Source organism: Metopolophium dirhodum, chromosome 9 (genome assembly GCF_019925205.1).
Source record: "Metopolophium dirhodum isolate CAU chromosome 9, ASM1992520v1, whole genome shotgun sequence".
Lineage (NCBI taxonomy): Eukaryota > Metazoa > Arthropoda > Insecta > Hemiptera > Aphididae > Metopolophium > Metopolophium dirhodum.
Genome location: NC_083568.1, coordinates 3,857,299 through 3,885,000, shown reverse-complemented (window position 1 = coordinate 3,885,000; position 27,702 = coordinate 3,857,299). Strand labels below are relative to the sequence as shown.

At 27.6% G+C, this 27,702-nt stretch overlaps 2 protein-coding genes across 3 annotated transcripts; one reads left to right on the top strand and one right to left on the bottom strand.

Annotated features, from left to right (window-relative positions):
* Positions 1 to 45: 45 nt before the first annotated feature.
* On the bottom strand, positions 46 to 6,697 carry LOC132951563 (aspartate aminotransferase, cytoplasmic). The gene is made up of 8 exons (XM_061023334.1): positions 6,259 to 6,697; positions 5,989 to 6,167; positions 4,069 to 4,177; positions 1,221 to 1,438; positions 964 to 1,114; positions 714 to 879; positions 488 to 630; positions 46 to 419 (listed from the first exon to the last, which is right to left on the bottom strand). Exons 1-8 carry the CDS (start codon positions 6,365 to 6,367, stop codon positions 277 to 279), a joined length of 1,218 nt encoding a protein of 405 aa, XP_060879317.1. The 5' UTR covers positions 6,368 to 6,697; the 3' UTR covers positions 46 to 276.
* A 13,257-nt stretch (positions 6,698 to 19,954) lies between these two features.
* LOC132952301 (cytosolic 10-formyltetrahydrofolate dehydrogenase) lies at positions 19,955 to 26,945 on the top strand. Of its 2 annotated transcripts, none has more exons than XM_061024571.1 (16): positions 19,955 to 20,574; positions 20,638 to 20,779; positions 22,204 to 22,438; positions 22,496 to 22,661; positions 22,777 to 22,885; positions 22,950 to 23,170; positions 23,282 to 23,493; positions 23,582 to 23,861; positions 24,010 to 24,344; positions 24,413 to 24,606; positions 24,680 to 24,873; positions 24,942 to 25,061; positions 25,559 to 25,809; positions 25,882 to 26,081; positions 26,155 to 26,227; positions 26,418 to 26,945. In XM_061024571.1, exons 1-15 carry the CDS (start codon positions 20,521 to 20,523, stop codon positions 26,208 to 26,210), a joined length of 2,769 nt encoding a protein of 922 aa, XP_060880554.1. In that variant the 5' UTR covers positions 19,955 to 20,520; the 3' UTR covers positions 26,211 to 26,227; positions 26,418 to 26,945. The 2 variants fall into 2 exon arrangements, with proteins under 2 accessions (XP_060880554.1, XP_060880553.1); XM_061024570.1 differs by having other exon boundaries at positions 19,957 to 20,574; positions 26,413 to 26,945.
* The last annotated feature ends 757 nt before the right edge of the window (positions 26,946 to 27,702 follow it).

Below are 27,702 nucleotides of genomic sequence, written 5' to 3'. Positions count from 1 at the left end.
AATTTGCATCCCTAAATAATTTACTTATTAAATAATAAATTATAGTAAATCAAACAAGTAAATTATTTAATAGTAGAGTATTATTAACAACGTTTTAACAAATCGATAGTTACAATAATAATAATAATTATTATTATTATTAATAAAACAATATACAATTATTAGTATAATTGTGTTAATATCTATTTATAAATTAAATTAAAAATATTTCTAGTCCATAGAAATAAACAATAAAAACAATTTGTTTGTAATGGTTCTCAATATAATATTATAATTTTACTTGGCAACATTTAATAAAGTATCGGTAATTGCTTCAGCTACATAATTTATATTATTGGTATTCAGTCCACAAATGTTAATACGCCCCGACCGCAACATGTAAATATGATATTTGCTTCGTAAATATTCTACATGACTTGCTGTAATATTTTAATAAATTATAGTATAAAACTATTTTAACAGTAGAAGTATCTTCTTAAAATTTTACCTGATAATCCTGTATAGGAAAACATCCCAGTTTGATCAGTTATATGATTCCATGTTCCAATTGTACCAAGCTTTTCCAAATGTTCTCGTAAAGATTTTCTCATAGCTTTAATCCTATCTGTCATTAGCTTCAAGGTATTCATCCTAAATATCAAATATATATAAATACATACATGCATTTATAACTGTTTAGAACAAAATAGAATAATATATTATTTAAAACTCACCATTCATTTTTGAATACATCATTATTTAATATTGTACTGACAGTACGTGCACCATGGTTTGGTGGATTTGAATACATCCCTCTAACAATCATTGTCACCTGAGATTTTACAGCCTTGACATTTTCCACAGAATTCAGTACAAAAGTTAGGTTTCCTGCTCGTTCATCTTCAAAATACATTAATCAAATAAAATACAGCCTACATTTTACCTCCAAAAGTTAAAAATAGTGTATTAATATTATTAACTCACTATAAAGTCCATAGTTTTTAGCAAATGATTGTGAACATAAGAACTCAAACCCTTGACTAAGGAAGTACCGCACAGACCATGCATCTTTCTCTAAATCTCCAGATGCAAATCCTTGGTAGGCATTATCAAAGAACGGTATTAATTTATGTTCCTAAAATATATATCGACAAATTACATTGGAACTTTAAATATGGATGTTTTTTTATGCTAATATAATAATTATCAGATTTTCTATGCAAAATAATATCAATACTAACTTTTATAATTTCTGCAATTTTTTTCCATTGATCTTCAGTTGGATCTAATCCAGTTGGATTATGAGCACATCCATGTAATATAATAACCGCATTTTCCGGCGCATTTGATAAATCTTCACAAAATCCATCAAAATCGAGAGATCTTGTTTCTTCATTCCAATAGCGATAAGTTTTGGCATCTTGAAATCCACTAGTCATGAAAATCAAATGATGATTTTCTAAACAAATAAGTATACATTTAACTATTTCAAGTGTTTTAATATATAACAAAAGTTTCTATATACATATATTATAATAGTCTTAAAAACATGACCTTATTCACTATTCCGATAAAATGCTAATGTATAATTTTTAAAGAACAATATTCCATATTATAATTTAATTATATATTGTTTATTTTTTTAGAGTTCAACTATATATCTATTTATAAAAACAAATTAATTTTGTATACTTATATATTTAGATCATTCAATCATTGTTATGAGGGTAGTCACTTGTGTTGGAGGAGAATTAATGTGTTATTTTTATAATGTATACTAGAAAATAATTGTACGACTATTTTACACAATTACGTGTTTAAAATTAAAATTTAATATTATTATCATAAAGCTTAAAATATAACCTAAATAGAATATTTGTATGTTACAGTTATAAATTATACAAACAAATCAATATAATTTTACATATGTAGGTTTTCATTTAATAGTTTTACTACTACAAATTCCTCAATTAAATCGCACCAGCTACCAGTATCACAGTTACTCTTTATATATTGTACAAAATGTACATGTATACATAGTCTACCATAGAATAAAGATAACGCTATCACAATTCACACTAATATTTACAAATGTCTTCGCTCAAAAGTATATTGTATTAAATAAAAGATTATAGGCGCAACTGTATAAAACAAATAAACTTAATAATGATATTCTAGTAAAATAATAATAAATTCTTGTAGTATTTAATTACAATCATACAATAGATACCAATTATTACTTTAAGTAAAAGGCCCAATCTTTTAATTATCACTTGAAAATGTGTGTTAAATTACACTATCTATTATTATTATTTTAAGACTAGATTATAACCGTTAGATATTGATCCAGGATATTAATTTAAAAAGAAATAACTATTATAGGATTAACCACTTAACCACATGTGATATAGCTTTCAAGGAAATAGTTGGTGGTAGAATGTTAGACAGACAATAAGCTAAACGGCAATAATTTAGGTATAATTAAATATATGAAAGATATAGCTATAAATGAGTGAATGACCTCAAATATAGTTAAGCATAGGCGTAGGGTGGTCAAATTTTTTGGGGGGCTAAGCTATACCTATGTGGTTAAGAATTAAGTATATTTAAGATAATATAGTTATGTAATCTATCATCTATACAAAAGCTTAGGATATTGATTCTTTGGGAAATGATAATTGTAATACAGAGTACATTTTAACTAATATTATTTATTTTATTATATAGTATACTGGTAGGTAATTAATAACTATTAACTATACATCTTTATTAACTATTACTTCACAGTTTTCACTCTAAAGAATAATTTGAGCCACTATCTGCAAGCCACAGTTTAACAACTCAAATTTGATAAAAACTTTAAAGTTATTTTAATAATATTGTGTCTAGTGATCTAGCCTAAGAATCATTATTTAAATTTTAGACAATTCAAAGATATTATTTACTAAATAATATTCTGGATGATTAAAGTTTGAAAGTTGATACATTTGCTTTTTTTTTTTGTATGGCATAATAGTAACTAAATTCTGTTCAATTCGGGTTCAATCTTATATTATAACTACTAAATTCTGTTTATGGAGAATCTCAGAGCAATTAGTATTTATTAAATACAATGATATCCCCACTAGTATACATTTAAAGAAGAACAACCACACCCACCAGCCGCAGAAGCTGTTATTCTTCATATTGAACTGACTACTGAGTATAGATAAGATACAAATATGAACCACACCTCAATATAAATTAAACACCTAAAAATAATACATCACAATCCATTATTATTTTTAATCGCAACAAATATAAAAAAAATCAGCCAAAACAATAATCAAAAATAGATAACTAAAAATGTATTATTCTACAGTTGTATGCCAAGTTATAATGATGTTCTTACTAAATATTTAATAATTAAAACACGTAACACTAATTAATGAATTGTATATTGTGCAATTTATCTTTTGTATTTCATATTAGATTCAACAAAACTAAACTCAAACAGAACCCCACACTCAGGATACAAACATATTTTAAATATTTTACACTTAGAATCACTAAAAACACATATAATTATTACTTATGGCAACTATATTTTCAAGTTAATAAACAATGAGATCAATGATGCATCATTTTTACTTAACCAAATAAATTTTAAAACCAATACTTATAACTTATGCAATAATGATTTATTTTATATACCACATTTCTCTCAAAAGTACATGTTAAATAATCCCTTAAATATTTTGATGTCTTGCGGAAATAACCAAATTTTTAATACACTATTTAAATAATCATTTAATTAAAAAATACTATGATTGTTATTTAATTTTTCTTTAATATTATTTTGTATCACTAAGCTTTACTCTGTCCCTCACTTTATGTTTTTTCTACCTATGTTATCATTAATTTAAACTGTATATTATTTTATTCCTTGTATTAATTGTACTGCTTATATTGTATTATTTAAAAATGTGTTAACTGTCAAATATTATTACACTATTATTGTTATTATTCTATATTGCAAATTGGACATTGTCCGTATAAATATTAATAAATAAATAAATAAATAAAATAATAGTATTTGCATATAATTACCCCAAGTCGGTATTGAATAATAGAATGTGGTACATTTCAAATGTTTGACTAAAAATTCTGCTCCCACTCTAAGTGCTCCAGAACCACTGATTGATTGAACACCAAATATCTAAAATAATAATATAAAAAAATATTAATTACAAGATTTTTATTATATATTATTCAATTAAAAGTACTAAAGAATATAAATAAATATTCACTATTATAGGGAAGCAAGGATTATTATGCTACTATAGACTCATTAGTCGTATTTTATTATTTATTGACAAAACAAATTTGCAATTGAAATAAACACAATTTTTCTAGTATTTCATTACCAAAGCTTATAATTTATAGATATTATGACAACTATAAAAATAATTCTATAATATAATTAAGATTTTTTTTTAAAGGTTATAATAATTACTATTATGTATTAATACCAGTTATGGTAAAAAGTAACTGGTATTGTATTTCGTTAACAAATGCTTAAGATATGCTTATACATCAATTTACATTAATTATTGTTAATATATTATGTATATTATGAAAGTTAAAAGCAATGATGTTGTATGACAAAATTATCATAGTTCATGCCTAATTATATCCAATTCATTCAGCATACTAAGAACAGTTTAGACTAAAACAAAATAACAATTAGTATATGAAAACATTCAGAAGAAACAAAACTATTTTAGTCTGAATAATACATTATTCTCCAAATTAAGAACTAAATATAGACTTCTTGAGACTAAATACATATTTTAGTGGTAACTGATATAACTCCAATAGTCAATCATACCTAGGGATGGGAGCTCAGTAAATTTACCTGGTAAATTGTACTGTTTTAAAATATGAGTGACCACTCATTTTAATTGTTTTCATATGCACAACAACGCTATATTGACTTCCATATCTCCACAATGCATGATATAAATATAACTAGTTATATACCTACTTATATTTATATCATGCACGTGAGATCTTCCAGCAAATAATTATTACTAAGACAATTTTTTAAAACCATCATCTCTGATTTACATTAAACAATATTTTTAGTTCAATATAATTAATATAAGTTGGGGGTACTAAGAACCCCTTGTCACTCCCGTTTGTGCGCCAATGCATACTTATAATATAAAATATTATGCAGTATTAAAAAAATTATAGGTAAATTTACAAAAAAAAAAAATTACAGTAAAATTCCCATCTCTAATCATGCCTATAAAATCGATGAGATAAAAAACTCCTTTATTAGGTTAGTAACTTAACCTAACTTCTATAATACCTTTGAACTACCACCGATAACATTTGCATTAGTTTATTATTAAAATGAATGTACTACAAACCATGGCAGATAGACATATCGTAAGACACATTTTCTCCCCATGTATAATATTATGCGTGTATATTTTACATACGGTTGTATTTAAATAAAGAATAACAATTTTAGTTATTTTGTTGTAATTTAAAATTATTATATATGAACATAATCGTAGCCAGGGGGCTTGGGTTTAGAATTCAGACCCACCTCCTAAATTTTTTCTTCAAATATTATTAATCTTATTTATGTTGTAGAATCTGTCAGTCAAAACTCTAAACCCCCCCCCCCCCTTCCCCCCAATGTCCTACATATAAGTTATAAGTTAAAATATGAAACCAGTTACATAATTATAGTTATTGTAAATGTGTTAAGGGTAGAATAACAGTTCATTTTTTAATTGAAATAAAATAATCCAGATATATGTTCAAAATGATTGGAAATATTTATAGCAAAGTTTTTGTTTTGTTTAGTTTAATTGGGGATATAATATCTTTCTATATAATATTATATTAGTTAATATGAGTTGATTTTTTGCTCTAGCTTTCGACAGTAAATATACAACTATTATAATATAGGTAACTTTTTCAAAAGAAAAATAAGAAAAAATAAATTATTACAGTTCCTTCTTCTTGGCGTTGAGTGATATCGCCCAATAGTAGTTGCGATGCAGCTTTAGTAAAAGATTCCAAGCCCAATATTGGTAAATACTCGTGATTCAATGTACCATCAAGTACCACACTCTCAGCTTTTTTCACGACAGGAATATAATATGGTTTGCCTTCATTTGTCCTATACGCTAAAAATCGATGAAAATAAAAAAATTGTCGATACAAATGACAAATTTGTAGCTATAGCAGACAGAAATCAAAATTACAAAATGTACATACCCCCAATGGTCAAATTTACTTTCGATGGATCGTCGTCTTCATTAAAGACTTTCACTAAATGGAACACTTCGATGGGCTGTGCTTCCTCGACGTCGCTGAAAATACTCATAATGTGGCTGGCGGTATACTTTAATATTACGATTTATGATTAATAATAGTAACGTTAGTAATGAAACAGATGAACATAAACTAAAATAAGTTAAATTATGCTCACGCTCAGCAGATGAGTGAGGACTGAGAAATAACGGAATTACACTTTTACACGATTAACTCTCAATAATAGACAGCATAATAATTATTATTGTTAATTATTACTTAATAACTTGGATTAAGTACTGGCAGTAGTGTGAGCTCAGCCACTCAGCGGTCGGCACTGATTAAGTATAAAAAAATATATCATTATATTATCATCAAACAGTCACAGTGCAGATTATTGTGCGGAGTGCGGACTGCGCGAATGATGACAAATGTTATCAGCGTGAGTGACCTCTGGCAGCAGGTGACAGGGAGGACGAAACAGCTGTGACAGTGTGACCTATGACTTGTGCCATCTTATGCCTAAAGAGTCAAGGGGCAAGGGCGTTCGTAAATCAACCATCGAATAGTTAGAATCAACTAGATACCTACTAGTAATTTAATCACCCTATAAAAAGGTTCGCTATACTCCAGCGTGGTAGCGAACATTTTCAGACCATACTTAACATTTTACGATAAGTGGGTGACTCCCTTGAAAAATTAGTTCAGGCCTTAATGAGTGCGAAATTCATCTTAACCTCATTCCTCACGACCACACCCACACCTTTACAAAACTTCCCCTTCTTCATTGTTTTGTATTATTATAGGTACCTACTAAAACTGTCTGTAGTCTGTACCTACCGGAATATCGATATTATCACTCGTATAACATGTGCACACCCTCCTCCACAAGTTTTATTATTAAAATGACCCGGTGATGGTAAAAAATTGGCCAGAAAAATATTCAATATTTTATTGAAAACAATCTGACAATATTTTTATTGCCAATAGTTTTTATCACGAATTAAAATATTTAAAATTATATTTTAATTCGTGGTTATTATTATTGTCCAATAGGATAAATAACTGTAGAATATTTTTTAAGCTTACACAGTTACACATGAGACATGTGACATCTTATTACAGGGCAGCCAGAATGGAGAGGAAGGAATCCGTCAAAGGGTAAGCCACTCCCTTTACCTACGATGGCCTAGGATGCCCATGTCACAGATTATATGAAAATTATATTATTTCATATTATAAACTGTGCCTATATATTATACATTTATACACTATACACCGTAAATACCCGCGTGCCCCACGAATTCATAACTGTCCACTCTAAGGCCCTAACTAATGTAAATTGTAAATGGTGGAAGTATATTCTAGTATTTATAATTAATGATATTGGGTATATATCTACATGATAAATCATCCGTACTGAGCAATCAGAATTCGCAGTTGCCAGATATGCGTACCTAGTACCTACATATGACCTACCTAATAATATATATTACGTATTTCTAATTTATTTACGTCAATGAAACGATTATTTAAGTCTTATCAACGCTATAAGTCTATATGATATTTTTTTTTATTATATTTGTATAGCACACACTATACACGATACGGCAGCAATTGTGAATAAGACTTATTATATTATAGTAATACGCCATATTATTAAGAAATTAATAACAATAGATAAAACTAGTACATTGTGTAATGTGTATAGTATAATATACAATATTATACCTTATATAGAATATAGATACCTACTTACTACTATTAGCACTATAATTTATAAGTAGATATACGAGTAAGGTATACTTATATAGTTATATATACTCGTATCATAGGATATCAGTATATCACTTATTATCAATACTAAATAGGTTCTTAAAGTAATGTATCAATGTATATTGTATGATACATAAGTATAGGTGAGTTGTAGGTAGTGGCAATGACTGGCACCCGTTAGTCATCATTACCTCCTGAAAACAATTTCATTTTTTTTTTTGTACCCGATTTGTATCCATTATTGTACCCTCCTTAGTTTAATAATGACTAATGAGTATATAATATTATTTTGTTATTACGCCCAATGTTACGTTATTATTCGTTATACCTACCTTTTAAATATTATGTGTGTTTATTGACTATTCCTATAGGACGTACTACAGACGTATTTAGTTTTAGTACCTATGCGCTTATGCATGTTATCCTAAAAACTAAATAGGGGCCATATTCCAGCTATTTATTCAAAATATCAAACCAAATTAATTTTTCTTCCTACGATTTCACGTCGGTGCATAAACTTTAATACTTATAACTTATAAGTTATATAACATAGGTATACGTTAATAAGGGCCACAAAGAAACGGGCCTCTTAAGTTGTTATAATAGCAGTTTAAAAATATTAGTTACCTACATAGACATGATTTTTTTTTATAAACATTTAATGTTAAAATGTAGACAAAATTCATCGAAATCTCGAAAATGTACAAACTATTTTGTAGTTAAAAATGTATAAAATGTTCAATTTTTGAACATTTAAAACAAGGTTCCTGTACCTAAACATTTCATATAGTTTCATACTTTAACCAAAAAATATAAAACACAGTTTTTTTATAGATAATTTATGTTCAGATTTGCTCAAAATTAGGCATTGAAACGAAGACCAACGGTTTTAGTTATTTTGTTGTAATTGAAAAATATTATTCGTAGGTACTTGACATTTTTAAAGTTCCCTACCTATATAGCCTATATATCTACACACAATAAAATTTTTATAACTGCAATTTTTTTCGGAAAAAATGTATTTAACCTATCACTATAGTCTAATCTGAGTATAATAAATTACTTTAACCGCAATAATATCATAAAATATACTTAGTAATATAGGCTGACGTCTTCGCTCAGAATCATTTTCGTATAGAATAATTTTATATAATTTAATTAAAATTTAACACAATATCCATTTCAGTGACCCCTCAAGACAGTACTGTACAGCAGAGCGGTATTCACTTGCGACTTACTCAACTTTTTAATTTCAACACCTAAGGCAGTAAAGCTTGAAAATATAATACAAGCTCCATCATAAAGTTCTTTCCTATAAAAGTTGAAACTATAAAGTTTATCATAATGATCATGTTTTTAATATGTATATGTTTATAATGTTTTACCATATTTAGTTGGTATCGTGAAAGAAACAATAGAATAATTTTAATTCAAGTATAATTGTAACGACACAAATTATTTATTACACCACTTAATAAGGAATTATTATGCACATAATATACTTATGACTATGTTCAAAACTATCGTTTTTACAAAATAAAACTATTAAATAAGTTTACAGTATATAATAACTTAAAGTAAAAAAAAAAACTCGATGGTTGTGATAAGTGATATAATATACGATATTATGGTCGCTTCTTCGTTAGTGTTCATTTTATACTGAATGAAATGTCTGCATATTATGCCATTATGTTTCCATTATGTTACCCAATAGGAAATAGCATATATACCTAATCCATGTTTGGTTTTTTATGTGTTGAGACTTGGGGTATCTTAAAAGATAACTTGATATTAAGAGGACATTACACCGACATCTGTTGTGTCCGTCTTACAAGTGCGTAACATAGCAAATTTTGTGCTCAGCAGATCACGTTTAGCTCCGTTAGTTTAAAAATTGAGTAAATCGATATCTTATGCAATTTAAAGATGAGATTATTATTTAAACATAGGATTTTTATTATATTTTAGTTTTAAAGCGAGCAAACAATTTACAATTTGCCTAGATAATAATCTTACCTTTAAATTTTATAATAAGTCGATTCACTCTAATTTTTAAATTAACGGCGATAAACGTGATCTGCTGAGCGTAAAATTTGCTATACTACGCACTTGTAAGACGGAGACAACAAATAACACTGTCACGTCCCCTTAATAATTTTAATAGTTTGTGTAATTTAACAATATTTACTATCAATTAAAACTATTATACACAAATATTAGGTACCTAATAGTAAAATTGCAAAAACAAAATTATGTAATTAGTTATTAGGTAACTTATAAATTATACTACTACTATAATCATACAGACATATCGTATACTTACACCCAAAGTATTTTTAATCAAATATAATATAAATTGATAAATTTATGTATGTACGAAATTTTATATTTGCAGTAATTTTAAGATACTTAAAAACACATCGATATTAAAGGGATTGAAAGCGATCACGTACTGTCTTCTATAATCGACCGTGGCGTTGGGTTAATTAATAAATAATATTTATTATTAAACTCTTTTACTTTAGTTGATATTTCCGAGGATATTTGCGTTAAGTTATCGTTTGTATGAGCTTCATTTTCTTTAAAATTATAAACAAAATCAAAACCAAACTCATCAAATTGTAATTCAATATTTTGTAACAAATTGTCAACTTCAGAAACCAACTTATCTTTATGTTCATCTTCTTTAAATGTAACTAATAATTTTTCCAAGCCTTTTATTTTAACTATAAATGATCTCAGACCTTCTGGAAATTCTTCTTCTTCAAAAACTGTTGTTATAATATTGTCTTTACATTTGTAGCTATTATATTTTATATGATCCCACAAATTTCTTATTTCGTAAAAATACGCAGCAACATAATATTTGAAGTAAATATCAAAAAATGCATATAAAAAGTCAGGGTTTAATGTAAACGATTGCTCAATATCGCTAAATGTTTCAATATTTATCCTTTCTCCTTTCCAGTATACCATTATCCGATCCTTATAAGAATTGAAAACAACAGAGACATTCACATATTTATTACACAAGAACGATAAATTATAATGATCATAATTATATTTAGTTTCCGGTCGATCAGCCAAAAACTGATTTATATCTCTAGTGATGATGTTTTTATTTCCGATTTCACTATAATATATATTGTTAATGTGCAAAAAATTATATTTGCCTGGTTTACTGCAGTATTTAATTCCATACCTATCTAATTCATGCATAACAATATGCGCTAGTCGATTTATATTACTAGAAATATCGCGATAATAGTTATTCCGGTTTTCCAAAATAATGACTATATTACTTGCAGTTTTGAGAAGCTCCAAATTTTTTGTCCCTATTTTCCGAATTAATCTAAATAAAAATTCTTTGATTTCCTGAAAGTCATTCAATACTTCATTGTAAAATTTAAGAGAACTATTCTTCACTGAACTGGCACCTTTATTATTAAGTAAGGTAATTTCAAAACATATTTTATATATATTTTTGGTAAAACCGCAGAACGATTCCATGTAAAATTCACTTTCTGTCTTGGTTTTAATTATCTTTGTATTTTTAGTAAATGGTTTGTAATATCCATTATTGTGTTCACTATGTAACCGTTTGAAATACTGATTGAAACATTGAAATTCCCCAATTTTAGATGAAAGCACTTTTAAAGTGTCAATCAATTTGTTTTGAACGTCATCAATTCCACACGTAGAGTAATCTAATTTCATTATACTGTTAAGTGAATCTTTATGATTGTGAATGTTTTTAATAATATCTTCCTTAACAGCTGTTTCGTTTAATAAGTTTGACAATTCATTTATACAAATAATAAAATCTTTTGGAACATCCTCAATTTTTTTTAATTCTTCTATAAAAGGGACACATGATTTATTTAAATCTTTATTAATTTTGGATTGAGCATTTAGTATTATGATTAATGTGTATATTAGTTGTATGATTCCATTAAAAACAGTCGTCTGATATCTGGATATACTTTCAATGTCATACGATGTTTGAACTTCTTTTAAATAATCATTAAATATGATACTTTTGGTTTCCGTAGTAGACACTTCTGTCTGGATAGTCGCCTCATCAAAGATTGTTTCTGCTATTGATCCTAATAATATTTCATTTATTTTACACGTTTTCTGATTTGTTGGATTAAATTCCTCATCATTTTTTTCAATAAGTTGTAAAAAATTAGAAATGTCCGCCTCGGAATTATTTTTTACTATTGAAAAACCATAAAAATTCGGGTCTTCATAATTGGATGGGGAATCGTTACAATTCATGGTCAAAAAACGTTGAATTGCATTCATAGTTCCAAGAACCATACCAATAATAGTATTATCCGATAGATTTCTGTTGGTAATTATAAAATTTAATTTTAATTTTAATAATAGCAATTCATCTAAAGTAGACTTGTCGCTGTAATATGAAAACTGCGGTTTTTTGATTATAAATGTGTTCAATTCATTTATAAAGCGTTCAATATGTATTAAAATATATTCTAAGTTTTCCTTGAATTTTTCAAATTCTGTACTAAATTCACTTTTTTCAGTTGAACTATTTGGTAATTTATTTAAATAAAATGAAGGAAATTTACTAACGAAATGATACAACTCATATATGGTCCAATTTGAAAACTTACAGTTTACATAAATGTAAAATACATTTACTTCTAGGTCTAATATTTTTTTATGAGCCTCGACTGCAGAATTGTACATATATATTGTTGATTGTTCTGTTTCAGAAATTTTTACTTTTTTGTAAAATAAATCATTATCACTTATGCTACTAACTTTTACAGAACTTAGCATTGTTTCAAGTCGTTTTGAAAAAACTTCAAAATGCTTACCTGTCAAACACAAAACGAAAAAAAAAAATAGTTTTATGTTCACCATTTTAACAATAAAATTAGATAGGTATTTCAAAATTATAGTATATTATAATATTTACTGCAAGATTGTATTACTAAACAGATATTCTGTGTTTTTGGTATTTTTCTTATGTTTATGCTTATGGTGATATTAACTCTTAGCTTAGAACATACCTACTTATGTTTGTAGAGCTGTTATAATATATAGCATATGTGATTAAATAAACCATACTGTCCATAATATACACTGTCATACTTTTAAACCACTATACAAACAATTTAACGCAACATTTAAACTATTTTTTAGAATTAAACTATTATACTATATTACTATTACACAGTCAACTATATTATTATTAAGAGAGGAAAATAGAGAGATAAATATAAAGGCTTGATTCTTACAATATTAATCAATAATTATTGCCATAATGAAAACAGTGTTATAATAAACAGGGCCGTAATTATTAAGGGATAATGTATTGGGGAGAAAACATAAATATAACGACCGTAATAGTATACAGTATACACGCCATTTTTTACAAGGAAATAATCAAAAAAAAATTTACTCACTACGCTCCAATTTGATATATTTAAATATTTTACACATACATTTTGCTTACAAAAAAACTGTATGCTTACTCATCAGTCTTGCTAAACATTTTTTGTAACTTTGTCCATATTAATTTTGTACATATTAATGTACAGTACATGAACCGAATACAGTCTACAAGACGTGTACAACACTAGTCTTGAATTCAAATGTAACATCATCCATTACAGTGACCCACTTGTAACCTACTGTACAGCAGAGCAACACCCACTGCCCACCTTTTTTCGTTTTGTTTTTTCTGACACTTGGAAACTATTGAGAACTTTTAATTTTGTCATCTCAAAAGTAACAATTAGGTCCATATTTGTTACCTAATTTGCTACATGAAATTACACCTACATTAAAGCTTTTTTTTGATAATTTTTCATGTATGTAGAGTGCAGACAAATAAAAATAAATTTATTTATAATATACAACGACGGTTTTTTAAGGAAGATCCGTTTGGGAAAAATCTGTTTGGTAGACAGCGTTTACGATAGGAAGACAATGGCAAAAATGATGTTAAAGCATGGGAAAATGCAAAGAACAGGGAAAGATGGCGGCCAATTAATAGGGCTCTTAAAGTCTTAAAGGCTGAAACCCACTAAAAGAATAAATATAAGTCTCTTTATAGTTTATGATGGTAGGTACTATGAAAATGGTAAAACAATTTTGCATGTCGTTATTTGAAAATGTGTTGTGCTATCTTTTTAAAATTATTAACTAGTGGGTAAAAATAATACAGAAAATAAAACTACAAAAATTATATACTATTGTATCGATATCGTCACATATTGCTTTTGATATTTTTTATTTAACCAGCTCTTCAAATAAATATAACAGTTTATATACAAATAATATACGTAATATGCATTCTTACGAGTCTGAGGACTCTGGCATATCTACAAAATGTATTATTCTGTAAGCGCCAATAAGAACTTTTAGTAAAAAAGATTCCGTTTTAATTTATAGTCAAAAAATTAGTTAAAATGTTGTGCCAGGAAGGATTTTTATTTTTTTTTCTGTGGTTGTTTACAATAATATATTGTGATAAATCAATATTAAATAAAGTTAAAGTTCATAGTAATAACCAAATTAGCATTTATGATTTACATTACAACATATTATCCGATCCTGAAATACAAGATCGAAAACATGAAATATCAATGGATAAAGTAAATGCATTAGTTTTAGTATCAAGCTGTAGTGCTGCTGAATGGACTATATTTTATTTATGTGATTTTGTTTTAAAATTTCCATTATTTTACTCGCGGAAGTTTTTAAATACTAATTATAAAAATGAATTGATTAAAAACAGTAAATTATTGGTTAGTATGTTAACGAACATAAAAAAATTCATACAACTGTTAAATAACCTTATGGAAAATACATCGAATTCCCTACATCACAAGGACAATTCTATTTTCACAACATTAGTCTTAATACAGATAAAAATTGAAATAATATTATTTACAATAGAGAATGCGCCGGAATCGATTGATTCAGATGTCATAGTTATCCGAGAAATGCTTGAAGAAATGAACGCAATTCAAATTTTTTTGTCATTGAATTGCGATAATATCACACCCCGTGCCGCAAAATATACTTCCCAAATGTATGGCTACATGATAACAGAACCAGTTACAACCTTTGTTTTTATAAGTAAATCTCGTTTGACAGAATCTTATAGTAGTTGTACTTTTCCACAGACATTTTTACAAAGTTTTGTATTTCTTACAAGCTATCCATCTTTTTCACTCGATATTGGCAATTCAAAATCAAATATTTATAATGAAAAAGGTACGGTTATGCAAATTAAAGATGTTTTCAAACAAATTCAACTGTCATATGACATAAATATGATATATTGGTATATGAAATCTATTTTAGGTGCAATCGTAAAACTTCTATACAATACATTAATGGAGGGCATGCAAAATATGTATTTAACACAAGAACATACTGATATGATACTTAGTATCGTCACTGTAATAGAAAAAAGTAGAAAAGATTATCCCACAGAGTTACTTCAAGAGTTTGCGCATTTTAAGAATGCTAAAAACCGAAATCACTTAAAAAATGATGAATATATATATGAAATGTCCGTTTTGTATAATCAATATGAAAAATATAGCTACATTCAATTTGAAAAATTTCAACTTACTATAGACGATGTACTTGATGCGAGTCAAAAACAGGGAGATTCTTATATAAGAGAAATGGGAAAGACTTCATTTGAAGTTTATTTGAAAAATTTTCTGCAAACAATTAGCAATAATTTGAGTAATTTTATATGTTTCAATAAATATTTTCGACATTTTGAAAATGAATTTAATAAAAAATATCTACCATATAATATTTTTCAACTACCAAATAATAATAATTCACCAAATAAAATTAAAAATGATAAAAAAAAGAAATCGAAAGATGATGTTGGAAACTGTAATGAATGTTATTTTATCACAGACATGTACTACATGTGCTATAGTAGTGTCATGTTTCTTAATGGAAGCATCAATCAAAATCGCAAGAGCAAAATTAGAAACATTTTTATGGGGAAAAAAAATAATAATAATTATTATAATTATTTTCTAACAAAAGCAAAGACCATTATTTATAAAATCAGAAATTATTTCATCAATTTCATTAAAATAGAAGGAAACAATTTGGAGCTTCATCAAATAGGAATTGATATAGCCACTGTTTTGGTAAACCTGCCAGATTTTATTGAAAAAAGTCAAGAAATAAGTTTAGAAAGAAAACACGTAAAATACTTAAAAAGGATAATCAATTATATTATGGCCAAACTAAATAGCTGGGGACTCGTATATTGCTCATACCCAAAATTTCCTTTTTTGTTATTCAGTTATGCACATATTAATAAAATTAAAGAAAATGATACTAAAAAAATGTACGAAAAACAAAAAAAGTATAAAAATATATTATTCTTAAATGAACCACAAAGTTATCGATGTTTTAACTATAAATATTTATATAATACATTCATTACAAATGAAAAACAATCCAAAACTTTAAAAGTATATGAAAACGTCATAAAACTTCAATGGAAAGGAAAAGGGCTAACTATTCAACAACTGCACGCTGATTTTAGTTATTTAATTTTCAACTCTCACTACCTTTACATATTCTATGATACATATTTCATGTATCATATCGCAGCATTATATTATGAAATGAAAATAATATTCCAAACATTTCTAAGTCAAGAAATTCAAGAGGCCGATTGGAAAGAAACTATAAGAGGTCACAGCTTAGTTCAGCCTGAAGATACAGAAACAAAGAAATATGATATATTACAACGTAAGATAGATTGTCCTGAGTATTTAGATAGTTTAGTTTTTCGAATTATGCATCTTGAAAAAAACATGTATACTAACAGTGAGATGAAAATTAATGAAATTTCTGTGGAACTCGAGGAAATTGAAAACGTGTTCACAAAATATAATATTATTTTTGTAAATGGTAATAAACCGAAAGAATGTAAAATAAAAACAATGGACCTTAACATGTACAAATCACTAACTGATGAAATAATCAATGATATGTCAACGTTGTTTAATGAGTGTTATTTAAAAAGTAATTTTAATGTCAAAAATCAATTACCTGAAAATACTGAGGGTGAGTCTAGTGGAATACCCTAAACGTCTGAACCTGAAGAAGATACTATAACAGATAAATACATAGTGGAAATACCTACTAATTTTAGAAAACATCAGTTCTACCTGATGAATAAAATTATATTTTCTTTTTCGTTTTATAATTATCATTGGTCATTAATAGTTCACCAGTTATCATAATTATAATTTGTTTTTCAACAGAATACAAACCTATTTATAGTACCTAAACACGGGAGGATTATTTAAATAAATATAAAACATAATTATATTATTATTAAAATGTATTATAATAAATTATTTAATAGTAACGACTAGCTGTAACGTTTAGGTGGTGTCTGAGCAGACGTGTTTTTGTACAAACTTGCATCAAAGGAAAAACTCTCAAGCCTCATGAAATAGTCAAAGTTCGATAATAATAATAATAATATTTTTTTTACTTGAACAATTAAGAACCACCATAATACCCCATTGCTAAGCTATTTTTTTCTAACGCTTTGTTTATCACCTTAGATCATATACAATGGATGGAGTCATAGCATACTACGGGCATAAAAAGAGTTGATGCCAACATTACTATAGGACCTGTGACATCTGCGCATGCGCAACTGCTTATCATAATATTTCAATCTGTTCATATTATTATAATGCCGACACTCTGCGCCAAGCATTAATGATAAGAGACCACGCGCATGCGCATATCATCGAGGTCCTACAGTGATGTTGGCTTCACAAATAGTTCGTATGGCTCTATCCATTGTATATGATCTAAGTTTATCACCATGTAAACGAAAAACAAATACAATTTTAAAATAACCTCTAAAAAATGAAAATTTATGAATTTATATTTATATTTCTTCAATTTACTTTTGAACATAAACATAATTTATATATATTGCTACATTATAGGTAATAATGTAATATACTAATATCATAGAATATTATAATATTATTCTATGCCTATACGCGTATCCACTTATGATTGAAAATATTACCACAGTTCTATAGTCACCAGAGCGCGCTTCCTGTCCTATGAAGGCCTGTGTATTCATACTGTTAAATGCAAAATGTCTTAAAACTTAAGAATTAAAATGCTATTTTTTTTTTTTTAAATTGAAGTTAGTATTTACAAAAACATTGAATTATAATAAGGGTTTTTTTTAATCGAGTTGGCATAATAAATTGGAGCCTGTAATTATACATAACATTTGCATTTTAATCATTTGCAATATTTTCTATTGAGTAGACATCAATTATAAAATATGATGTATAATTTAGTCACTTATTCTTTGGATATTTGCATTCTTCTTAAAATCTTTAAATTAAATTAAAACTATTATGATTCTGCTCCTAATTTTAATAGTAGTCTGGTAGAGTGGAGTATTATTTTCTAGTGCTCATAAAAAACTCTAAAAACATGTTTAAAATATTTTGCATATTTTATTAAATGATTAGGTATTTTATTTATATTATAATATTATTCAATAATAGTTATCTTAAAAACTTCAAACTAATTTTGAAAAAATGTATGGTTTTTTTGGTGTTTTCTTGTTTTTAGCAACTTGCTCATTTTTTACTTTTGCAAGTGAATATCATTCTTGTTTTGACATAATGTGTTATGATAAATTTGGTTAATATTTGACTGTGTATTGACTATTGAGCAACCAACCTTGGTCAAAAATGTTGTTTTTATATTTCTTCAATAACTACAAATTATGTTAGAAAAATAAACAGTGAAAAATGTATATGAAGTTTTTAAATTAAAATGCAACACTACAAACATGATCTTTTACCGGGACAGCTAGTTATATATATTTAGATATTCTACAGTATAACCTAGTACAGTGCTTCTCAATTTTTTTTTGTCATGAGGCTCCTTAAATTTAATGTAAAACTGTCAAGGCCCTCTTAATCAAAATTATTGTTTTTTCTAAATTAGGTATATACTAAAATTACATGTACTATTTCACACAGATAAATTATTAAAATGTATAGTAAATTAATGTTTTAATATACTTTTGAAAAATATTAATAATAGTATTAAAATTTAAATATTTAAACTTTTTCCATAAACGCTTAAAGTCTAAATAAAATAAGCACTGATCTAGGATGACCATATAAATCTATCAACCATTTAGCATATAGATATGTTTCTATCCCCAGGATCTCGGTTAATAATATATAGGTAATGACATTGATTTAATAATATACTATAAATATTATGAATATATTATAAAATCAATGGTGATATGTACAACTGAGTAATAAATGCTTATAAAGACATTCAAAATATATGCATTTTGGTAACACATAGGTAATATGAATACTAGTATTAACCTCAGTCCTCAATATCAACATATTATGATTTGTATTTAAAATCAATATATGTATTCAATAATTAATAATTATTATTTGTTAATTGTAACACTTTGAAAGCATTAAGTATGATAATTTAGTGAATTAACTCTCACATTTTTCATATATTTTTTTGTAATAGGAAATTTAAAAATAACAATATTTAATAATATTAATAATTGTATTTGATCAAAAGAAAGTATTTAAATACATGCTTACAAATAATTTAGAACATTATGCAATGATAAAATTTTGAATTTTATTCCTTAAATCATAATATATTTTCAATTTTCTACGGCTTTGGTGTACAAAAGTGTTCGTTTATCGGCCTCTTTAGGACATACAGCGCTCCCGGTGGTGACGACTATCTGTAGTAAAATTTTCAATCAAGTGACGACACCTTATCTGCTTATCAATACGTCACCTTGAATCCATTATACATTGACCCACGTCTTGTAACCTACTGTACAGCAGAGCAACATCCACTTAACCGCTTTTTTTTTTAATTTGGATCGTGTATTTTGATTTTATAGAATTTGAATTTAATTACATTTAATATTTTTATATTTCAATTTGTATTGGTACATTTAATACATTTATGCGGTATCGAATTAATTCTGTGTGGCTACCTTATCTAAAAAAAAAAAACCAGTCCACGTGTGTGGACCGGTGCCGACGTGCCGTGTTTGTCCTATTTCGTGATAATATATTATAAGTGCATCGTCTTATCACCAAACGCAATTATGAAAAATTAAAATTCACTCGCCGACGGCCGACTATACACCCGGTCGTCTTTCAAATTAGATCATTAATTGAATTATAAATTCTTTATACTAGTATTTAGATATTAGGACCTACCTCGGTCCACGGGTGTGAGTAGTTTTGTGCAAGTACACTCCCGTTAGGATTAAGTTAAGTGTAGGTAAGGATAGTTTAATAATTATTAATTGAAACCTGTTGAGTACTTATCCGAGCTGTTGTGGTATTGCCAGCGGTGTTCAACATGCTTATGCTCAGAAAATTTGTTAAATGTCGACCGACAGGCCGTTTCGGTCTGGTAAGTATGATTTTTCAAACGTTCATCACCTCACTTTTTCTAACGGTCTATTGTTCATTGTAGACCAATAGACGGGACTTAAATGTTGCCATCATCGGTCAGAGTACATTTGCAGCTGAAGTGTATAAGTTGTTGTTGAAAAATGGTCACCGTGTAGTTGGTGTGTTTACCATATTAGACAAAGGCAATCGGCAAGATCCATTGGGTAGGTAGTAGGTACCAACTAATTTCACATTGGTATGACCTACATTATTCATGTTTAATTATCAAAAAACCTAGGGAATACATTTTTTTTTAATATAAAATATATTAATACTGATTATTATCAGTTTAAGAACAAAAAAAAAAGAATTGTAATTATTATGTATACAAACTTTTAAACTATACACAAAAATATATTTTTGATGTCCAAGTCCAATATATAATAATTTAGGTACTTTAACAATTTACTCATTTTAAAATGTTATTAAAAAAAAAGTTAGGAGGTACTTAATCCTTTTAATTTTATTTTTTTAAATGTTTAAAATAAGTAAAACATGTCTACACTTTTCTTGAAGATAATGTTCTATTTGCCTAACTGTCAAATAAAAATTTAATAAATTATTAGCTATGTATAAAACAATATCATTTGCTTATCTATTTAATATCTAAAAAGTTTATAATGTCAATATATTCAGAAACTCAAATTGCAAATGTTAAACTTTGTACTAATTATTAATTATCTAGTTCAACTAGTTCAAACTTTAGTTCAACGAACAACTTTACAACTGGTAATATTTAATGTAAATAATAGTACTTATGAAATCAATCAAATCAAATTGGTTTCACTTTATTATAACTAATATTAAATAAATCCTCCAATATAATTGAACTATTGTATAAGATTCAATTCACCGGTAAAATGTTCTATATTTCAAGGAAGAAATACTTCATAGTTAAATTTAATTGAAATATAATCAATTATAATTCTAATAGTTAGTAATAATTGTCTGAATAATTGTTATTAAGAATGGGTACTATCTAAAACAAAATTATATTTAATTTAAATAGTAATAATATTAGTGTATTATAAATTTGCAACAAAGCATACCATTACAAATAAAATACAGCTCATTAAAAATTTAAATGAAAAGTTAAATATAATATTAAAGACGCACAACCTTAAATGTTATATTATAAAATAACTTACTTAGTTATGAGATAAAATATTTATCAGTAGTTACATAATTTGTATACCTACTCATTAAGATTTAAAAAAGACAAATTCATGTTATCATTCATGCAATAAAAAAAAAAAATATTTTTAAAAATTGGAATTTGATTTACTAAATGTAATTTAATATTTAATTCTACTCATATATTTTATATTATTATCAAAAATGAGGTTCATGCCTCTAGGTTTACCCTAAAATAAATAAATCAAAAACTGCATATAATACTGACTCATATTATGTTATGACACTATAGCGATCTAACACCAAATTATGTAGGTTTAATTGTTATAGTTGTTGTATATTAATTTAATTTATTTTTATAGTTCTATTGTTAAATGGATCAAAAAATAAATACATATAGTTATTTTATTTCATGCATAATTATTTAATAATTTTCTCTCTCTTTTCTAATTAGCGGCTGTTGCTTCAGAAAACAATACTCCAGTGTTTAAAATTAAATCGTGGCGTAAAGGGGAAAATGCATTACCTGAAATTGTGGCTCAGTACAAGCAAGTTGATGCTGAACTCAATGTGCTACCATTCTGTTCACAGTTTATTCCTATGGAGGTTATTGAACATCCAAAACATAAAAGTATATGTTACCATCCTTCGATTTTGCCTAAACACAGAGGAGTTAGTGCCATAAATTGGTAAGATAATAATATAATGAGTTGTATTATTTATTAATAATTAAATATGTGTTTTAGGACACTGATGAATGGAGACAAAGAAGCAGGTTTTTCTATATTTTGGGCTGATGACGGACTTGATACTGGTCCAATACTGTCTCAAAAAGCATGCCCAGTCTTACCAGATGACACCGTTGATTCTTTGTATAATCGTTTTTTATATCCTGAAGGCATCAAAAGTATGGTAATTATTAGTTCTATATTAAAAATAAAGTGCAATAATTTTTCTAGTTTTTTTTAAAAAAATTAGTCTACACAATAATAAATATGAAATGAAAATTATGTTATAAATTACTTAGGCTGAAGCTGTTGATATGGTGGCTAATGGTACAGCTCCAGTTATTCCTCAGTCTACAGAAGGGTCTTCTTTTGAACCATCTGTTAGAAAAAAGGCTTTACAAAAAGTAGGTACCGCATACAATGCATAATTTTGTTGGAATTATTGTCATGTTTAGTGTTTGATTTTAGGTAGATTGGTCCAGGAGTGGAGTAGATATTCAGAACTTCATTAGAGGGCTAGACAGTTCTCCAGGTGCTTGGACTATCATAAATGAAACAGAAGTAAAATTATACAAATCATCTATTTGGACAAATGAAACACCTACTGGTGAACAAGTGACTGTTGATACAATCCAATTCCCAGCTATTGTACATAGTAATGGTTTATTGATTACTTGCAATGATGGTCTAAAAGTAAATATGATATTATATAATATTAGGCATTAATTTTGTCATCTAAAATTGTATTTTTTCAATACATTTTAATTATATACTGAATGCAATCTCTTTAATTTTTCCTGTTAGATAAACATCGAGAGGTTGTCTGTGGATGGCAAAATGATGGCTGCATCAAATTACGGTAATGCAGACACTGTTCAAGAAACTATTGACTATACAGTTCAAGAAAAAGCATACATCCCTGTAGTGGAATCCATTTGGAAAAATATCCTAAACATGGAAATTGGAAAGGATACTCATTTCTTCCAATCTGGTGCAGGTTCTATGGACGTTGTGAGGTATTAAAATATTAAACGTAATTTTAATTTTCCAAAATAACTATTTAATAGTTAATAACCACTCAGTTTCTATGATAAAATAATTTAGGTTAATTGAAGAGATCAAGGATAAATTAAAATTTACTCTGAAGAATGATGATGTATACATGTCTCCTGTTTTCTCTGATTTCTGTAACACCTTGGTTAAGAGGTCAAGAGGTTCAACCGATGACAATATTCGTGTAGAATATGATCCAGTTGTGGTTGACGTCAACAATATGAAATTACAGTTTGCAAAACAATTATTCATCAATGGACAGTTTGTAGACTCTGAGTCTGGAAAGACCTTGGAATGCATCAATCCTGCTGACGAATCTGTTATTTGTTCAGTAAGACTTACTCCAAAATTTTGTCTATAGATAATGAAAAGTTTTTACTTTTTTTTTATTTATTTCAATTTTCTAATGTATTATTTTATATTACAAATTGCAAAGAAGTTTATTGGGTTTAACTTATTGGAACTTCATATAATTTTAGATTCAATGTGCATCTGAAGCTGATGTAGATCAAGCAGTTATTGCGGCAAGTAGGGCATTTGAAGGAGAATGGTCTGAAATGAGTCCCCGAGACCGTGGAGCTGTTTTGTATAAGATAGCAGATTTATTAGATAAAAATAGAGAAGAATTAGCGACAATTGAGTCCATTGATTCTGGTGCAGTGTACACATTAGCATTGAAAACTCATATTGGCATGTCTATTGATGTTTGGAAATACTTTGCCGGCTGGGCAGATAAAATACATGGGCAAACAATACCAATATCCCATGCTAGACCCAATAGAAATTTAACATTTACAAAAAAAGAGCCATTCGGGTAGGTTTTATTAAATGACAACTTTAAATGCATACAATATATTATTATATGATTTTGTTTGAAAACAGTGTTTGTGGTATTATTACACCATGGAATTATCCATTGATGATGTTGTCCTGGAAGATGGCGGCTTGTTTAGCGGCGGGTAATACAGTGGTAATGAAACCAACAGAAGTGTCACCCCTCACTGCACTGAAGTTTGCTGAATTGTCTGTAGAAGCTGGTTTTCCAGCTGGCGTTATAAACATTCTTCCTGGGCTTGGTATTATTACAGTAGATTTGAGTGAATAATTTAGTTTTGTAATTGTAATGTACTAAAACTTATGGTGTACTAGGTTCTGAGGCTGGTAGAGCAATAGCTGAACATCCAGACATCAGGAAAGTGGGATTCACAGGCAGTACAGCAACCGGTCACGCAATTATGAAAGCATCGGCTGAATCAAATCTCAAAAAAGTATCTTTGGAACTTGGTGGAAAATCTCCTCTGATTATACTCGATGACTGCGACTTGGATAAATCTGTTAGAATGGTGTGTTTCTATGTTTGTCTGATGGCATTTTATCCATTTTGTAAGCATTTGACTTTTGATGTTACTAGAGCATGGGAGGAGTGTTCTTCAACAAAGGAGAAAATTGTATAGCTGCAGGTAGAGTTTTTGTTGAATCAAGCATACACGACAAATTTATCGACAAAGTTGTTGAAGAAGTAAAAAAAATTGTAAGTAAATCAGACAAGAATTGAAGTATTTAACTAATGTAAAGTAGGTACTCTAAATACTATCGTAAAAAGAACACATAGTTATTTTTTCTTAGAAGGTGGCTAAAAAAATAAATAAAAATTAATGCCTCTACCTATATAAGAAACTTGACTAAATTAAAAAAAAAAAAAAATCATTTTTACTAAAACAGAAAATACTCAAAATTGTACCAACATTTTACTGTATTGTAAGCTGTCTATATTAAATTGTACTAAAAAAGTACACAAAGTTTGTCTTAAATAAAGCTCATATAAGTTCCTCCAAATTTTAAGTAGAGTCTTGTTAGTTCTTTGTAGTTCATTTTTAATTTTCCTAGTTTCCAGTGCAAGTAAATACTAAAAAAATATTAACGAGTTTTTTTTAAAAACAAAATTGAATTTGGTTATTTTATTGCAATTCATTAAGTGTTGAGTAGTAGTAAATGATTATAATTTAACATTTTTTTGTTCCATGTTAGAAAATTGGAAACCCATTAGAACGTGACACTCATCACGGCCCTCAAAATCATAAGGCCCATTTGGAAAAATTAATTAATTATTGCAAGAAAGCAAAGAATGAAGGAGCTGAACTGAAGATTGGAGGGAAACGTGTGGATCGACCAGGATATTATTTTGAGCCGACTGTGTTCACAGGAGTTGAAGATCATATGTTTATTGCTCAAGAAGAAGCATTTGGACCCATTATGGCTGTTACTAAATTTAGTAGCAGGTATAAATAATAATTGTATACTTATAGTACAATATTATATAATTCTTGGTATTACATCAACTTTTACATTAGTGACCTGGATGCAGTCATCAAGCGAGCAAACTCAACTGATTACGGTTTGTCTTCCGGCATATTCACAAAAGACATAAGCAAGGCACTGAGATTTGCAGAAAAAATTGATGCTGGAACTGTATTTATAAATACTTATAATAAAACTGATGTTGCCGCGCCTTTTGGTGGTTTCAAAAAATCTGGATTTGGCAAGGATTTAGGTACAGTGATTCCTTTAAGATTTTTTTTATTTTTTTATTTAATATATTTTATACTCATTATTATATGCATTAGGTGAAGAAGCTTTGAACGAATACTTAAAAACTAAATGCATAACAGTGGAATATTAAGCAACAGTTATACTCAGGTGAGAGTCACATTATACTATTATAGCTCTATATTTTACACTTTTCAATATCTAACACTAGTTGTTTATATTGATTCCATATTGGCATCAATTTTATGCATACTGTTCCACCTCCGTGTTTTATCTGTCCTACCTAAAAAAAGTTTTCAAGTTAAATAATATTGATATATTTTTATTTTTTATAGTACAGTATTTCTAATAAGCATATACTTCGATTGATGTCACCAATGCAAGTCCAATGTTTAGAAGTATTGCCGCTGTTCTCAGTCACAACCCATTTGGAATGATCCAAAGCCGAATTGTACCATGCATTTTTCAACCCTTTTATGTCCTTTATGGTCACCAATTTAATGTTCATAGCCCTTAAAACCATTATTATTAAGCCAAACAATATGCTCAATTTATTTCTACCTCGACCCACTTGTACTGACCGCAACATGAGGAATTGAACCAAGTCTCAGTGTAAACATTTAACTGTGCCATATCTATGATAAAGTCTTTGTAAATCTATAATTGTATATTATAATTTTTATATTTATCTGTTCTGTGATAAAACCAACAGATTATATTATATTAAAAATAAGTTCAATAAATTAAAAACCATTAACTTCTAGTCACTTCTTGTGCATTCCAATACTTTTTCATATTGTCATACTTACATTCAGTTCAATTTGTTAAATAAGTACATGTTATTAAATACAATTTGTGTTAAATCTTATGTTTTGTATAATTATTTTTATTATTGTTAATATTTGTATCTCCATTCCGCACATTAATAAAGTTGAAATATAAATAATAAGTAGTATATATATATATATATTTATGTGTAATGTACATTTTCCAAAGTGCCTGTTCTTTCAAATGCCCCCAGTTGACATGATGGTGTCATCATGTGGTGCGACAGCTAGAATGGCATTATATAGACCCTGGTAGGTCGATTTCAGATCCATTGTCCGAACCATTGTTGGCCACCGCCATGCCTTTGAAATGGCCCTTTGAGAACATCACTGGACTGTTTGTTGTATTAATGGTCACGACCCACATTATCGACGACAACAATTAGGAATTTTATATTCATGGACATCCAAATATTGTTTATTCTTGTTGACAATCTTCTGGGAATACAGTCAGATATATCATACAATTATGAAGCAAAACAACAAAACCATGCAAAAAACATTGGAAAAGGAACCATTTTTATGGGAACAGATAAACAAATATATAAAAAACAAATTTGCTGATTACTTTTTAAAATCAGTATCGTTTAAATAATTTTTCCCAGCAGCTATTTATATTTAAGCATTATTTTATTACACATAATTATTATTTCCTAATGATTATTTTTGATTAAAAAAAAAACATTGTAAACAATCGCACAGATTTTTTGGGAGACTACTTAGCCAACTTCCGCGTTTTATCAAATGAACAATGCTAATAGGCTAAAGGGACTCAACTTGAACAACCTAACAAATATT

Bases quoted from the DNA above. Each gene is read 5' to 3' on its own strand.
- LOC132952301 (XM_061024571.1), top strand. From the start codon at position 20,521: ATGCTTATGCTCAGAAAATTTGTTAAATGTCGACCGACAGGCCGTTTC. The intron at 23,494-23,581 runs GTATTAAAATAT...AAAATAATTTAG, and splicing joins GGTTCTATGGACGTTGTGAG to GTTAATTGAAGAGATCAAGG. The intron at 23,862-24,009 runs GTAAGACTTACT...ATATAATTTTAG, and splicing joins ACGAATCTGTTATTTGTTCA to ATTCAATGTGCATCTGAAGC.
- LOC132951563 (XM_061023334.1), bottom strand. From the start codon at position 6,367: ATGAGTATTTTCAGCGACGTCGAGGAAGCACAGCCCATCGAAGTGTTC. The intron at 6,168-6,258 runs GTATGTACATTT...ATCGATTTTTAG, and splicing joins AGTAAATTTGACCATTGGGG to CGTATAGGACAAATGAAGGC. The intron at 631-713 runs GTGAGTTTTAAA...TTTGATATTTAG, and splicing joins GATGTATTCAAAAATGAATG to GATGAATACCTTGAAGCTAA.